At 42.0% G+C, this 18,419-nt stretch overlaps 1 protein-coding gene across 1 annotated transcript in view; it reads left to right on the top strand.

Annotated features, from left to right (window-relative positions):
* Positions 1-18,419, top strand: part of LOC126252620 (aspartate aminotransferase, cytoplasmic-like) — a 94,561-nt gene that overhangs the window by 32,123 nt on the left and 44,019 nt on the right. Inside the window, exon 2 of the mRNA XM_049953521.1 lies at positions 10,876-11,057. Within this exon, the coding sequence (XP_049809478.1) occupies positions 10,876-11,057 (182 nt within the window). The remainder of the gene's footprint in view (positions 1-10,875; positions 11,058-18,419) is intronic.

Here is an 18,419-nt window from a genome sequence, read left to right as displayed (position 1 = left end):
ATGACATCCTTCCTGCTCACCTTAATCAACTTTACATTTACCAACAACTACTTCACCTTTGAGGTGCAGACTTACAAAGAGATCAGGGGTATGGCTATGAGAAGCAGGATGGCTGTTTCCTATGCCCACTTTTTCATAGATCGCTTGAACTGGGTTTCCTGTGATCCGTAAGTCTTCAGCCCCTGGTTTTGTTTAGATACACTGATGACATCTGTACCTTATGGACACATGGTGAGACTGACCTGTTAAAATTCCTAGAGTTTCTGAATATCCTCTCTCAATTAAATTTCACATGATCCAATTTGGAATCCCATGTCACTTTCCTTGATGTTGATCTCAACCTCAACAAAGGCCAGGTACACACTTCCATCCACATTAAACCTACCAACAAACAACAACACTTATAGTTTGACAGTTACCATCCTTTCCATGTCAAACATTACCTCCCACACAGCCTTGGCATTTGAGGTAAATATATTTGTTCAGATGTAGACTCTTTACGGTAAAACAGCACCATTCTCACCTCAGTCTCCACTGCATATAATTACCCTGCCAGCCTAGTTCAAAAGCAGATTTCCTGGGCCATCACATCCAACCTTGGTACTGCTGATCCCTCCAAGAAATAGCTTTGGAGCACACCACTTGGTCATTCAATACTATCCTGTTCTTGAATGTATTAATCAGCTACTTCAACAGGGCCATGACTTCTAAAATCATGTCCTGAAATGAGATCGATTCTGTGTGATTTTTAACCACCACATCTGGAATAGCTTTTTATCGCCCTCCCAATCTCTGCAATATTCTTGTCAGATGCTATGCTTCTTCTGCACCCATATTGCACCCCAATTGCTCCTATACCTGTGTCCATCCCCACTGTCAGTTAGACTGTCAGCGAGAGCAGCACCGCTAGTTCCTGCTACTAATAAGGCGAGTACACCGTTCGCTTGTTACATATTTTGGCGAGTTTCAAACAGGAGCGACTGCAGTAATGGGTAGGAACTGTGATTGTTGTGTACAGATGCGAGCTGAGTTGGCGACCCTTCGTTCACAGCTCCAGGCTGCTTTGGCTTCTGTCACACAGCTTGAGGCTGCTGCCAAGGGGCGTCACTATGTTGGATTGGATGCAGGGACACGAGGGACATCGAGCACGTCCCACGTGTCCTCTGATCAGTGCACTGCTGTGGCCGCCCGGGGTACTGCCGCACTGAGGTTGACCCCTCACCTGTGGTTGAGTGGAAGATCATTCCAAAGTCTGGCAGGCAGTGAGAAACTTCCTGACGGGCCGATCGTAGGGCCTCCCGGTTCTTTTGACAAATAGGTTTCGGGCATTATTTGCAGCTGACGATGTTGCTGAGCCGGATGCAGTCGTCCACCCTGTTCCAGAGGAAGCTTCTCAGCCCGCAACGTCTGGGCATTCACAGAGGGTGGGTTTGCTGGTAGTTGGGAGCCCCTATGTTAGGCGCGTAATGGGGCCCCTTAGGAACATGGCTGCCATGGAGGGGAAGGAAGCCAGTGTGCACTCCATGTGCATTCTGGGGGGAGTCATTCTGGATGTGGAAAGGGTGCTTCCAGATGCCATGAAGAGTACAGAGTGCAACCAACTGCAGGTGGTGGCTTATGTCGGTACCAATAACATGTGTCGCTTTGGATCGGAGCAGATTCTGTCTGGTTTTGGGTGGCTAGTGGAAATGGTAAAGACTGCCAGCCTTGCTTCCGAGATTAAGGCAAAGCTCAGCATCTGCAGCAGCATCGATAGAACCGACTGTGGTCCTTTGGTGCAGAGCCGAGTGGAGGGTCTGAATAAGAGGCTCAAGCGGTTCTGTGACGGTGTAGGCTGCAGATTTCTTGACTTGCGCCATCGGGTGGTGGGCTTCCGGGTTCCACTTAATAGGTCAGGAGTCCACTACACACAGGAGCCAGCTACATGGGTAGCGGGGGCTGTGTGGAAGGGACTGGCTGGTTTTCTAGGTTAGAGGGTCTCAGGGAACCACAGAAGGAATGTCTGTCTAAAAGTGGGCAGGTAAAACACAGTAAGGTAGTTGTAGAAACGATTGGTATTGTAGTTGTAAATTGTCATAGCTATGTTGGGGAAGAAACAGAGCTCCAAGCCCTAATAGAAAGCACTGAAGCTCAAATAGTTGTAGGTACAGAGAACTGGCTAAAGCCGGAAATAAGTTCAGCCAAAATTTTTTTTCAAGCGATCTAACAGTGTTCAGAAAGGATATATTAAATAAAGTTGGTGGTGGAGTATTTATTGCTGTCAGAAGTAGTTTGCTTTGTAGCGAAATTGAAGTAGACAGTTCGTGTGAAATAGTATGGATAGAGATTATACCTGAAATCGGACTAAACTATTAATTGGATCGTTTTACGGATCCCCCGACTCAGAAGAACAGTTCAAAGAAAACTTTAGTCCCATTTCAAATAAGTACCTCGCTCATACCATTATAGTCGGTGGTGACCTTAATCTACCCTCGATATGCTGGAAAAATTATATGTTTAAAGCTGGCGGCAGACATAAAACGTCATCCGAAATTGTACTGAATGCTTTCTCAGAAAATTACTTTGAACAATTAGTTCATGAGCCCACTCGAAGCGTAAATGGTTGCGAAAGCATACTTGACCTTACAAATAATCCTGGACAAATAGTGAGTATTGTGACGAATACAGGGATTAGCGACCACAAGGCAGTTGCTGCTAGGCTGAATACCGTAACACCTACAACCATCTAAAAGAAACGCAAAGTATATCTATTTAAAAAAGCTGATAAAAATGCTCTCAACGCCTTTTTAAGAGACAGTCTTCACTCCTTCCGATCTGATCATGTAAGTGTAGAAAAGTTGTGGAATGTTTTCAAACAGATAGTATCGACAGCAATTGAGAGATATATACCACATAAATTAATAAGTAATGGTACTGATCCCCCATGGTACACAAAACGGGTCAGATCGTTGTTGCAGAAGCAGCGAAAAAAGCATGCCAAATTTAAAAGAACACAAAATTCCTAAGATTGGCAAAGTTTTACAGAAGTTCGAAATATGGCGCGTACTTCAATGGGAGATGCTTTTAATAATTTCCACAACGAAATTCTGTCTCAAAATCTGGCAGAAAATCCAAAGATATTCTGGTCATACATAAAGCACACCAGTGGCAAGACGCAATCAATACCTTCACTGTGCGATAACAACGGTGAAGTCACTGATGACAGTGCCACTAAAGCAGGGTTATTAAACACGGTTTTCCGAAACTCCTTCACCAAAGAAGACGATGTAAATATCTCTGAATTCCAATCAAGAACAACTGCCAAGATGAGAAACATAGGATTAGATATCCTCGGAGTAACGAAGCAGCTTAAATCACTTAATACAGGCAAGCCCTCCGGTCCAGATTGTATACCAGTCAGGTTCCTCTCAGAGTATGTAAAATAGTCCCATATTTAGCAATTATGTACAACCACTCGTCCACAGAAAGATCCGCACCTAACGACTGGAAACTGCTCAAGTCACACCAATACCCAAAGAGGGAAGTAGGGGTAATCCGCTGAATTACAGGCCTATATCACTAACGTCGATTTGCAGTAGGGATTTGGAACATATACTGTATTCGAACATTATGATGTACCTCAAAGAAAACGATTTATTGACACGTAGCCAGCACAGTTTCAGAAAATATCGTTCTTGTTAAACACAACTAGCTCTTTATACTCATGATGTAATTAGTGCTATCGACAGGGGATGTCAAATTGATTCCATATTTTTTTAGATTTCTAGAACGCCTTTTTTTTATTGTTCCGTGGGACCAAATTAAGGAGAAGTCTCCATGGTCATGGAACGAGTCAATACTTGAAATTATAACACGATATTAGAAACACATAAAATGAAATATAAAAAAATATATTCAAGTGATAAGTCGCAAGTTTAAATAAAGAAAATCAACAATGTAACACTGGAATTTGCTTAATTTTTTAGCTCTTCCAGGAGCTCCTCGACAGAATAAAAGGAGTGAGCCATGAGGAAACTCTTCAGTTTAGACTTAAAAGAGTTTGGGCTACTGCTAAGATTTTTGAGTTCTTGTAGTAGCTTATTGAAAATGGATGCAGCAGAATACTGCACTCCTTTCTGCACAAGAGTCAAGGAAGTGCATTCCACATGCAGATTGGATTTCTGCCTAGTATTAACTGAGTGAAAGCTGATAACTCTTGGGAATAGGCTAATATTGCTAACAATAAACGACATTAAAGAAAATATATACTGCGAGGTCAATGTGAGAATTCCCAGACTATTGAATAGAGGTCGACAAGAGGTTCTCGAACTTACACCACATATAGCTCGAACAGCCCGTTTCTGAGCCAAAAATACCCTTTTTGAATCAGAAGAATTACCCCAAAAAATAATACCATACGGCATAAGCGTATGAAAATATGCGAAGTAGACTACTTTTCGTGTTGAAGTGTCACTTATTTCAGATACTGTTCTAATGGTAAATAAAGCAGCATTTAGTTTCTGAACAAGATCCTGGACATGGGCTTTCCACAACAGCTTACTATCTATCCGAACGCCTGGGAACTTGAACTGTTCCATCTCGCTTATAATATGCCCATTCTGTCTGATCAAAATACGGTTCTGGATGAATTGTGAGTTAGAAACTGTAAAAACTGAGTCTTACTGTGATTTAGCATCAAATTATTTTCCACAAGCCACGAACTTATTTCATGAACTACATTATTTGATACTGTTGCAGTATTAAACACAAGATCCTTCACTATCAAGCTGGTGTCATCAGCAAACAGAAATATTTTTGAATCACCTGTAACACTAGAAGGCATATCATTTATATAAATAAGAAACAGCAGTGGCCCCAGCACCGACCCTTGGGGAACGCCCCACTTAACAGTGCCCCATTGGGACTGAACACCACTAACACTCTCAATATTGTGGAGAATTACCTTCTGCTTTCTGTTCTTAAAGTAAGAGGCGGACCAACTGTAAGCTACTCCCCTTACTCCATAATGGTCCAACTTCTGCAGTAATATTTTGTGGTCAACATAGTCAAAAGCCTTCGTTAAATCAAAGAAAACACCTAGCGTTCGCAACCTTTTATTTAATCCGTCGAAAACCTCACAGAGAAAAGAGAATATAGCATTTTCAGTTGTTAAACCATTTCTAAAACCAAACCGAACATTTGACAGCAAATTATGTGAATTTAAATGCTCCAGTAACCTTGTATATACAACCTTCTCGATAACTTTAGCAAACACCGATGGCATAGAAATAGGTCTAAAATTGTCAACATTATCAATGTCTCCCTTTTTATAAAGTGGCTTCACTACTGAGTACTTTAATCGGTCAGGAAACCGACCACTCATAAAGAAAAAGTTACAGATATGGCTAAGTACTGGGCTAACATACATAGAACAATACTTCAGTATTCTGCTAGATACCCCGTCATATCCATGAGAGTTCTTGGTCTTTAGTGATTTAATTATTAACTCAATCTCCCTCTTGTCAGTATCATGGAGGAGCATTTCAGGTAACAGTTTCGGAACACTTTTTTCTAAGAGCGCTATATGATTCCCTGTTGGGACTAGGTTTCTATTTAGTTCACCTGCTATATTCAGAAAGTGATTATTAAATACTGTACATATATGCGACTTATCAGTAACACGGACATTCCCACTACGCACTGATTCTATATCCTCGACCTGTCTCTGCAGACCAGCCACTTCCTTTACGACTGACCATATGGTTTTAATTTTATCCTGAGACTTAGCTATTCTATCTGCATACCACATACTTTTTGCCTTCCTAATAACATTTTAAGCACCTTACAATACTGTTTGTAATGGGCTGCTGCATTTAGATTTTGACTGTTTCTAACGTTTTGATATAATTGCCACTTTGTTCTACAAGATATTCTTATCCCCCTAGTCAGCCACCCAGGCTGCCTGTTTGTGCTAGTACCCTGTTTTGAACGTTCTAACGGAAAGCAACTTTCAAAGAGCACGAGAAAAGTCTTGAGAAAAGCATTATATTTATCGTCTACTGTATCAGCGCTATAAACATCTTGCCACTCTTGTTCCTTGATAAGGTTTACAAAGGTCTCTACAGCAACTGGATCAGCTTTCCTAAACAGCTGATGACTGTATTTAACACGTGTTGCAGCACAAAAATCTTTTAGAGTTAAAATTTGTGCATCATGATCTGAAAGGCCATTCACCTTTTTGCTAACAGAATGCCCTTCTAGTAATGAGGAATGAACAAAAATGTTGTCTATGGTTGTTCTACTGTTCCCTTGCACTCTCGTTGGAAAGAATACGGTTTGCATAAGATTATATGAATTAAGGAGGTCTACCAGCATCCTCTTCCTTGCACAATCACTTATACAATTAATATTGAAGTGACCACATATAACTAACTTTTTGTATTTCCTATGAAGTGAACCGAGAACCTCCTCTAGCTTTAGCAAAAATGTTGTGAAATCGGAGTCTGGGGAATTTATAAATAACAACAGTTAGAAGTTTAGCTCCGTTAAATTTAACCACACCTGCACAACATTCAAACATCTTTTCAGTGCAGTACTTTGAAACATCAATTGACTCAAATGGGATGCCGTTTTTCACATACATGGCTACTCCCCCACACCGCAAAGAGCTCCTCTAAAAGCTGCCAGCCAACCTGTATCCCGGTAAAGGAAGCCTCTGAATTATCTCCTTATTTAATAAGTGGTCAGATATACCAATAATTTCAGAGTCAACATCTATAAGCAGTTCACTAACTTTATCTCTAATATCTTGTATATTTTGATGAAATATACTAATTCCCTCATTACTCGGATACCTAAGCTTTGTCGAAAGTGGTTCCTTTGTTAGAGAGACTTCCCTTAAGCAGGAATACCTATCAGCTTTCGACACCGTTCCTCACAAGCGTCTTTTAACCAAATTGTGTGCCTATGGAATATCGCCTCAGTTCTGCGACTGGATTCGTGATTTCCTGTCAGAAATGTCACAATTCGTAGTAATAGACGGAAAGTCATCGAGTAAAACAGAAGTCATATCCGGCGTTCCCCAAGGAAGTGTTATACGCCCTCTATTGTTCCTAATCTACATTAACGACATAGGAGACAATCTGAGTAGCGGTCTCGGATTGTTTGCAGATGATGTTGTCATTTACCGTCTTGTAAAGTCATCAGATGATCAAAACAACTTGCAAAATGATTTAAATAAGATATCTGTATGGCGAGAAAAGTGGCAATTGACCCTGAATAAGGAAAAGTGTGACGTTATTCTCATAAGTACTAAAAGAAATCAGCTAAATTTCGACTATGCGATAAGTCACACAAATCTGAAGGCTGTAAATTCAACTAAATACTTAGGGATTACAATTACAAACAACCTAAATTGGAACGATCACATAGATAATACTGTTGGTAGAGCAAACCAAAGACTGCGATTCATTGGCAAAACACTTAGAAGGTGCAACAGGTCTACTAAAGAGACTGCTTACACCATGCTTGTCCGCCCTATTCTGGAGTATTGCTGTGCGGTGTGGGATCCGCATCAGGTGGGACTGACGGATGACATCGAAAAAGTACAAAGAAGGGCAGCTCGATTTGTATTATTGCGAAATAGGGGAGATAGTGTCACAGACATGATACATGAATTGGAGTCGCAATCATTTAAACAAAGGCGATTTTTGTTGAGACGGCGTCTTCTCATGAAATTTCAATCACCAGATTTCTCCTCCGACTGAGAAAATATTCTGTTGGCACCCACGTGCATAGGGAGAAATGATCATCACGATGAAATAAGAGAACACAGTGCTTGCAGAGAAAAATTTAAGTGCTCATTTTTCCCACGTGCCATTCGAGAGTGGGATGGTAGAGAGACAACTTGAAGGTGGTTCATTGAAACCTCTGCCAGGCGCTTTATTGTGAATAGCAGAGTAATCATGTAGACATAGACGTGGAAGACTTTCCCTATGCACAGTCCTACCACCACCTGTAGCAGTCCTGTAACTTTCAAAACATGTACTATCAAGGGAGAGCCACCTGTGAAATGACACATTGTATATCAGCTGTTATGTAAACACTGTTCGGCCTTTTACATCGGCATGATGACCACCAAAGCATCAATGAGGATGAATGGACATAGACAGAGGGTGTATATTGGCACCACGTAACATCTTGTTGTTGAGCATTGTCTTCAAGATGACAATCGTGACTTTGGTGTCTGTTTCATCACATGTGCCAACTGGATTTCTCTGCCAGATCCCAATTTCTCAGAATTCCACAGTTTGGAACTAGCGTTCCAATATGTCCTTGATTCCCACCACCGACCTCGCCTTAATTTACGTTAGTTTCTTCCATCTCAGCATTTCTGCAGAGTAACTACTCTTACCTCCACTCCATTTAAGTTTTTTACATCTTTTGTTGTCTTACCCATCTACACTGCTGGCCACCGTAAATGCAACACCCTGAAGGAAGCATCCGAATCAAATGAAATTTACACCATGGGTTTGCAGCGATGAGATATGCAACTGATTAGAATTTCAGCGCAGACGCACATCACGCGCGCCTGTGTCGCCACCTCATAGCGCCATTTAAGGCTTAGCGATTTCGACGAGTGTACGTTCGGCACGTGTGTTTACCTTGTGGTTGTTTCACAAGACGATCAGTTATGCCTCATAGACAACAGCGAACATCTTTTGATCAAGTATCCGAGTTCGACAGAGGAAGGATAGTGGCTTACCGAGATTGTGGATTATCATACAGAGAAATCGCTAGTCGTGTTGGACGTAACCAAACAACTGTAATGTGGATATGTGACCGTTGGATGCAGGAGGGTACGACGGACCGACGTGGTTGATCGCATTCACCTCGGTGCACCACTGCACGTGCTGACAGGCAAATTGTGGCCATGGCAGTGACGGATCGCTCAGTGACATCCCGAACCATAGCACAGCACATTGCGTCTGTAACGCATCATCCAGTGTCTGCGCGTACCATTAGACGCCGTTTACAGCAGAGTGGTCTGTCCGCAAGACGTCCATTGCTTCGTCTACCATTGACGCAGAACCGCAGACGTCTCCATCGCCAATGGTGTGATGACAGACGGATGTGGACGGCAGAGTGGAATGACGTCTTTACTGACGAGGCACGCTTCTGTCTGCAGCACCACGATGGTCGGATTCGAGTGTGGAGACACCGTGGAGAGAGGATGCTGGACAGCTGCATTATGCACCGCCACACTGGTCTTGCACTGGGTATTATTGTATGGGGCGGTATTGGATATTACTCTCGCACGCCTCTAGTACGCATTGCCGGTACTTTAAATAGCTGGCGCTACATATCCGAGGTGCTGGAGCCAGTTGTCCTTCCTTACTTTCAGGGCTCGGCCACAGCCATATTTCAACAGGATAATGCGCGACCACACGTGGCACGCATTGTCCAAAGGTTCTTCGTCAATAACCAGATTGAATTGCTTCCCTGGCCGGCTCGCTCTCCGGATCTTTCGCCGATAGAAAACATGTGGTCCATGGTTGCTCAACGAGTGACCCAGATTACATCCCCCAGCTGCCACACCAGATGATCTTTGGCAACGTGTGGAAGCTGCTTGGGCTGCTGTACCCCAGGAACACATCCAACGTCTCTTTGACTCAATGCCGCGACGTGTGGCAGCGGTGATCTCCAACAATGGCGGCTACTCTGGCTACTGATTCTGGCAGGAACGACATGTCACAGACGTCTGTAAACGTAATCATTTGATACTTGGTCAACATGTTATCTACAAAATAAATCTTGTTGTGCTACCTCTTGTCTTTCTTGGTGTTGCATTTACGGTGGCCAGCAGTGTATTTTTTGCCGTCCCCTCCCACCTCACTTATGTACAATGCACTTAGCTTTTCATTTTTATTATTTCATGCATGATGCTTAAGCAGTAATCTCTGTCTAGCACATTACTCTGTCTTCCATCTTTAAGCTCTCAGGTTTTCCAATCTCGTCTGATGCAGTCCCCAACAATAAGGCTTTCCCTCTTATCCCGTGCGGTACGTCTTCCCTGAGCCGCGGTTCTGGATGACTTTCCCAAAATCTGCCCCTTTTCCTAGACCTCTCCTGTCGTTTTCCTTCACCCAACTTCCTCCCCTTTCAACCCCTCTGCCTGAAGAAGGAGCCACTGGCTCAAAAGGCTGCCTAATTACGACCTTCTTTTACGTGTGTGTTCTGCCGCCACATGGTGATTAGGCTTTTTATCAATATAAATAAATGGTATCAACTGGAGCGAAATCAGTAAAATGCAATGATACAAAATAATACCAGAAAAAATCATTCAGAAATACTGAACTTGCAATGAAATGAAAATGACATAGCATTACTTGATTAAAATTGGCCTGCAGACACAATTGCTATTTTTTTCCCAAAAGGCGTGACACCACTTGAACCACAATGCCATAACAGAGGTATAGCTAATTCTTCACCTCAGAATTATCCTGTTCTAAATGAAGCAGCATCTTCTTGCATTGTCTGCTCAAGTGGCACACTCATGATAGGTGACACATATGATTGAGCCGCTTCCAGTGCATCAGCTCTTCCACTAATTTCAAAAGAAGAATTTTTGGTGACGTCCATTTTTTCCAGTTTTGTCAGCCCATCTTCTTCAGCACGCAAAAAATTCCAAGCCTTATTAACAAGTACGATACACCAAATAGTAAATTGCACTAAGAAACAAAGCTATTATAAACATACTCATCCACATAGTACAACAGGTTTCGCTCTAATCAGATGCTCACGAGATTGATAATGCATGTTGAGTTTGTGGACCATGTCTCCAATATTTTCCTTGACTCTCTGTTCCCAGAAAGTATTTGTGATTCTATTCCACAGCTTATCGCACCAATGAGGGACAGCCTTGGGTGATGCCCTGGGTGCAGCGAATTGAGCAGCTTATGGGTCAAGACAAGACAAGGAACCATGAGTACTTGACATTCCTGGGCTGTGACACTTTCAGCCAAGCAGCAACTGCCCTGTTGTTGGGACCTGAAAGTGATGTTGTGAGGCAGGGAAAGGTGAGTGTGAAACAGGTATTAGTCTTTTAACATCTGCAGCCATATACTGAAAATCATTGTGGAGTGGATGGCATCTTAAATTAGTGAGATTCAGAGGCAGAAAGTCACTGCATATGGTCCTCACCTATAGCTACATTTTTTGAATGTAGTAATATAGACTCCTCTCTCTCCCTGTATTACACACACACACACACACAGAGAGAGAGAGAGAGAGAGGAAATGGAAAGTGCTGAAGCATTAACACATTGACCAAACGCTATGAATCTGATAGTTAAGTATTTCCATGCCTGTATAATATGCTGATTAAAACTTTATCATTATATGAGCATATTTTCAGTAGGGGAAAGTGTTTACAATCTGGGACACATTCCAGACCTGCAATAGAAATTTTGTATATCTTCTTATTCTGGTTCTAAATGGTCTCATTCACTTTTGAAGTGCTGCAGTCTTTTTCTGAAATTACAAAAATTACTCCAGAAAATTTAGGCTTTTCCAAATGTGAAAACGTGTTACAAGATATACCATGATCATGTACCTAGCAACAATAACTCCACTGAAATTTAAAAGCCTTGCAGTTCAGAAAATCTTGTCAGTACCATACTTAATCACCTATCTGTTACATTATTACTCTAATATACAACAATAACCAGTAAAATAAATCAAATTAAGCAGAAGTATTATAAAAACCAGTTAAATACGTTTAGGAAACTACCACAAATTTCCATTTTCAAGGTAGGTAAAATTGTTAACACTTTAAAGAAACTAATTTAACTTGAAAATTTGACATTCTCTAAAGTAAAAGACCTTTTTCTCTTATAAGATGCAAGATGGTGCAGGTGATCAGATAGTATGGCTTAACAGTCCACAGAATACATAACTACTTTTAAGAAAAGTGGAAGTTTACTTCCTTTAACAATCTGTAACTGAAGAATGACAATGTATTCCAAATAGCTTCAGTGTATTATACAGCACTAAGTGTATAGAACTTTAAATATTTGCAAATATTGCACAAAAAAAGAGTCTCGTGACTCAGATCTAGCAACAACAAAAACTGTAGGAAATGATGGAACCTGCTTATGATGGTCTCTAGTGCTTATTCTTTCATGTGATGCTAAAATCAGTCACCAGACTAAAGTACCCCTCCCCCCCCCCCCCCAAAAAAAAAATGAATAAAGAGAGAGAGAGTCTGTCTAATGTTAGAGAAACTTTCCAAGTGGAGACACCAAAATATAGCAGGCCCAGAGAACACACACTTGTCATTTAATGCATTCTTTCAGATTCTGAGAAAGGTGGAATCACTGGCATGAGGTACATAGGAACATAATACCAATAGAGAGCAAAAACAGTTGGCTCCAGTGCAATGTGTTGGAATGTTGCTTCCATTCCCTTTATTTGAACAAAAGAATTAGTTACAAATTTGGTATAGATTGAGGGCTGGTTGCACATCACAAACATTTGATTGGCTGCAGTTACACAAATAATGGACACTGTTAAATACTATAATTCTGCTAATGAAGCCCAAATCTCTTGTACTGTTACGACAAGTCCAGCCAGAGTAAAAAAAAAAAAAAAAACAATTATAAGACCACAGAATAGGTCATAAATAAGAGTGTAGCCATTGAGCCAGTGCGTACATTGTATGCATGTGAACTGAATACAGCACTGGCCTCTTGTCACTGTGCAAGCAGCTTTATTCCACTCTGGGGACCATGGGATCATGCTGTGTGATGTGGTGAAGGGAGTTGTATTTTGGCTTGCTGTTGTGTGCTCATTGCCTGCTGTGTGTATGTTGTACTGTCAGATGTGGGAGTGGCTAAATAGCTTACCTCTCTGGGTCACTGGGAGCATTTCAGTATCTGCACAACAGTTGGTGATGAGGTGGACTCAGGGCAGCAGTGTGACAAGGAGGGTAGTTGCAGGTCCTTTCAGAAAGACTGCACCACAAGGAGATCATAAGATTGTTTGATTTGCTCTGTGAATACACAAATGGCAACAACTGACATCCTAACAGAGGTTACAGGCAGAGTGTCACCAGGAACCACTGGGAACAGTGTACTGCAAGATGGTTGCAATCTGGAGTTCCTGTGCATTCTTTATACTGCCTCCATACTAGAGATAACATAGAATTGCAGAATGAGATTTTCACTCTGCAGCGGAGTGTGTGCTGATATGAAACTTCCTGGCAGATTAAAACTATGTGCCCAACCGAGACTCGAACTCGGGACCTTTGCCTTTTGCGGGCAAGTGCTCTACCATCTGAGCTACCGAAGCACGACTCATGCCCGGTCCTCACAGCAGGAGAGCTTCTGTAAAGTTTGGAAGGTAGGAGACGAGATACTGGCAGAAGTAAAGCTGTGAGGACCGGGCGTGAGTCGTGCTTCGGTAGCTCAGATGGTGGAGCACTTGCCCGCAAAAGGCAAAGATCCCGAGTTCGAGTCTCGGTCGGGCACACAGTTTTAATCTGCCAGGAAGTTTTAACATAGAATTGCATTGTGTAGAACCAGAGCGAGGTGAGTCATTGAGTGTCACTCTGTGGTGCCCAGAAATGAGTCTCACTTCTGCTGATGGGGGTCAGATCACCACCAACATGTCCACAGACGGCCTTGTTTAAGGTCACAGGAACTAGCAGTTCTCAAGACCCATATCACTCCGACACCTGGAACCATGGTGTAGAGAGCTATTGGATATGACAAAAGGACTGATTTAGTAATTACTGAAGCTAGGTGGAATGCTCACAGTGAATGTAAGAATAGTCCTGTAGTAACACCCTTCATGACGAGTGCACCAAATGGCATATTTCAGCTGGATAATGCAAGACCCACACTGCAGTTCACAGCACAATGTCTTGAGGAAAGTAGAGGTTCTTGACTGGCCTGCCCAATCCCCTGAGTTGGTTTGTCACCCATAAGCATGTCTATGATGTGATGGGAAGGTGTATACTTTCGTAACAACTTCCAACCAGCAATATTCATAAACACGTTCAGCATCTTTTTCAGGGATGACAAATAATTCTTCAAGTTAGATTCTAAAGATGTTTACAGCCATGCCACAAAGAATACAATAGAGTATCAAGCTCTTGGGGGGTCACAGCTCCTACTGATGTTGGTAGTGGACACCAGTTCTGGGTGAAATGAAAGTTTAATCATTTAACACCTGTTAAGTGATAAACATCTACACAAAGTTCCGTAAATATCAGACTGATGCTCCATAGTGCATACTTTCCATACCTGTCAGTGTATTAAGGGAACACTGAACACTGCAGATTAGATAAAGGACACTATATATCGAATTCTGTTACTATTCTGACACCTTCAGAGGCTTTATTTATGTATTCACTTCTTCTTCATAATTACAGCCTTTCATCTGAATGAAAAATAGATGATATGCTCCACATATTTATGTATAATAAATTATTTTTGCTGGGTACTATGTAGTAATGCTAAAAAAAGACAAGTTAAAGAAAAATAATTCCTACCAGTACAAACCTGTTATTGACATCTTAACCAGTCAGCCAACTTCTAATACTACTATTCGTATGACTAGCAACATAACTATTATCATTACTTTCCTCTCATTCATTCATTCACTAGGGTTGTCTTTTCTTTATAGAACTCACACATCTAAACTACTGAAAGTTATTTTCTGCATCTTATCCCAACTTGAAACTACCACAATCAATAACGAACATCAGGGATTTTATGTTTGTATTGACGAAAGTTCATTAATGTAGAACAGTAAAAGCTCTGGAGGAGTGGATACAGACACAAACAATGATAAGCCTAGATCAGCAACATGGCACAGGGTACAGAGAAATATTGTGCAGAAATAATCCAAACAAGCCCAGGCCATAGCACCAGTTTCTGTTGCAGGGTTAGAATTAAAGAACGCAAGAAAAATAAAGGAAACTGCCTTAACCAAAGAACAGCTCAAGAGAGAGCAAGCCTGTAGCAAGTATCTGATACCTGGTGCATTGGGCAGATACAGTTGGCACTTATAGTTAACAAAGCATTGGCTCTCAGTTACAGAGCTGACCCCCATGTGTGCAATCAACAGCCAGAGGTGTTGCCCATGAGACATGAGACTGCTGCTTATAGCAGAACCTGAATTCTTACACTAGCACCACACTCAGTGCAACAAGAACTGTTGCAAAATTTCTCTCTCTTTTAATCAGCATGTAGGAATGGAATGGGGTTGGATGACATCTGGATTGACAACAAGGAGCAGAAGCAACTGTGACCCCATCTACCAAGTTGTGGTGCATGTCGTTGAGGATCCTTTGCAACAAATATCAAGAGAAATGGATGGGATGGAACCTGGATTATCAACAAGGTAGGGGGACAACTGTGGTCCCTAACCACCAAAGACTCTTTCATCGAAGATGCCACCAAATATATTGCTGCATGTGCTTGAGGGCCATTGAATTTCTTTGAATCTACCAGAGACAATGGGCAATCAGCAACATGTATTGACAATGCTCTAACTAATTATGTATTTGAAGATGTACATAAGTTTTGTCTAGATCTTGGTATTTCAGATCATTGTGCATTGTTCATTGAGCTGCCATAGACAGACAGGAACATTTCACGTATGAAAACCCATATGAGCAGGAACTTTAGCAAAGAAAACTTGCTAACATTTAGTGAGAAACTGAAAGAGAAAACATGGTCTTTTGATCATTGTAACTCAAGTGATGAAAACTTTGAGAAATGCCTAAATAGTTTTCTTGCTGTCTTTAATGAAACATTTCCACCTAGGCTCTACAGCAATAAAATAACAAATAAGTAAAGTGGATTACCCAGGGCATAAAAATTTCCAGTGCAAGGAAAAGCCAACTGCACAGAGAACTAAAATAAAATAAAGATATGGATTTCATTAAATATGTTACACTCTATAAATCCATATTTAAAAGATTTGCAGGACAGCAAAATAACTGGCAAGTAACAGGCTAATTTTAAATTATAAAAATAAGAGGCTGTGTAGTCAGTCATTAAATCTGAGTTAGGTGTTAAAGCCTGCAACCAAGAAATTTCAAAAATTGACATTGAAGGAAATGCCATTGTAAATCCAACTCAAACACCAGAGTACTTTAATGAATTCTTTATAAATGTAGCAAAGTCTGATGTAGATGTAACAGATTATCACAACAAAGTAAATCCCTTTGACCTAAATGAAAACTCTGAAAACTTTACAAAATTCTTAAAACTTTCTGTGGAGGATTAAGAAAATCTTTCTGTGGAGGATTAAGAAATAAAAAATCTGCAGATTTGGATGGAATACTGACAAAAGTCTAAGAATTGCAAACCTACCAGCTCAAACAATAAATCAATGTTTTGAAGAGGGCTGTTTCCCAGAGGTACTGAAATATGCTGAAGTTAAACCACTCTTCAAGAAGGGATCAAGAGAAATCATAGGAGATTATCTTCCTATCTTGACTCTCCCAGTCCTATCTGAAAAACTTGCTGTTGCACAAATCCAAAACTTTATTGCAAAATATTGTGTTATTCTAAAAAATCTGTTTGGTTCTCAGCAGGGGGAAAACACCATAGATGCAGAAAACAGTTTCATAGAGAAAATAATTACATCATTAGACAAGAGAAATAAGGTGGCAGGAATTTTCTGTGACCTCACGAAGGTGTTTGATTCTGTAAACCATGTGAGGGAATAGGATATAGTTGTAGGTAAACAACTAGAGTTCTCTCAGATACAGATTTATTAGCACTTCGCTTCTACACAGATACAAGTCCGGAGGTTAACTGCCGTTAGCGGCCAACATCCTCCAAAAGCCCTCTCCTCAAAGATATCACACTTATACACTGACCAAATATCGATATTTATGGCACTCTACACCACATAGCCACCCCCCCCCCCCTTGCGCAGTATGGAGTACGTCCCTGTGAATGGGGGGGTGAGAAGTTAGGAAGGTAACATACAGTTCTTCCACGTCAGGCGGTACAGTTCTTCCACGTCAGACGGAAGCAGTCGACGGGTAGCAGACTGGGGGGTGAAACCCGGTATGTCGATGGCGAAGTCAGCAAGCGACGCCGGTGGCTGAATACGATGTCCCGTCCTGGAGTGGAGGTGTAGCACTTCGTCAGCAGGCAGGCGGAGAATCACCTTGCCAGAAGGCCTAACAAAGGCACGTAAATTGCCACACGCAGCACTTGTGCTCAATTTAAAGTGGCACACCACACGAGGTTCTGCCCTTCCTCCCACAACATTGTCACACGTGAGAACCACACACACCATATCGCCATCTACAACAACAGATAATTTATGTATGTCATGAAAGCTGGTTTCACTCGGTTGAGTGAGACCGTGGTTACAGAGTCTTTTATGTGGAGATCCATGTTATTCTCGGAGCGTTTGATGACCTTGTAAGGACCTGTGTAGGGCGACTGAAGCGGGGCTTTGATTGAGTCGTCTCTGAGAAACACGTACTCACAAGAGTCTAGCGTGTGCAGTACATACACGTGCGGAGGTGTATGAGTAGCCGGAGGTGGTGGCTGAATTTTGGTGCAGTGCAAGCGCACTCGCTCAAGAAGTGAAGGGAGTTCAGAGGGCCATGGAAGTGGGGTGGGAGTGTCTAATTCTCCAGGCAAAACCAGAGGTTGGCCATACATAAACTCGGCTACGGAACCCTTGAGGTCTTCCTTGAAAATTGCACGAAGGCCAAGAAGCACGAAGGGCAGTGCTTCTGTCCATAGTGAGTCATGACAATGCAAGGCAGACTTCAAGGTGTGATGCTATCGCTCGACAAGCCCATGCGGAAGTATAAATTTTGACAGTACCAAACATTTTACATAAGTCGGAGAAAACTGAAGACTCGAATTGTTGTCCCTGATCAGTGGTGAGGTAAACAGGTGAGCCAAATCTAGAGATCCACGAATCTAAGAATGCTCAACGTACTGTCTCAGAGGTAATGTTCAGAATAGGCACAGCCTCAGCCCACTGAGTCATCCTGTTAATACCATAAACAAGTAACGGAAACCCTCGGAGGGGGGCAAAGGGCCTACGAGGTCCACATGAACATGGTGAAACCGGCCTGGTGGTTGGGCAAAACAGCCAAGGGGTGGGGAAGTGTGCCTGGAAACTTTGATCTCTTGACACAACACGCATGCCCTGGCCCAAGACTGACAATCGTGGCGCATGTCTCTCCAGACAAACCGTTCAGATACCAGACGGGTGGAAGCTTTGACACCGGGGTGTGCTAATGTGTGTAATTTGACAAAGACCTGGCATTGAAGGGGCTTAGGAATGAACAGCTGCAACGTACCAGTCGATTCATCACACCACACTAAGTCAGATATGCCAGGGAAAGTAGAGCGTACCGGTTGGAGAGAGGAGCTATGGTCCAAAATTAAC

This window comes from Schistocerca nitens, chromosome 4 (genome assembly GCF_023898315.1).
Source record: "Schistocerca nitens isolate TAMUIC-IGC-003100 chromosome 4, iqSchNite1.1, whole genome shotgun sequence".
In the NCBI taxonomy this organism is placed as follows: Eukaryota; Metazoa; Arthropoda; class Insecta; order Orthoptera; family Acrididae; genus Schistocerca; species Schistocerca nitens.
Note: the sequence above shows the minus strand (reverse complement) of the source record. Positions and strands in the feature narration are given on the sequence as shown.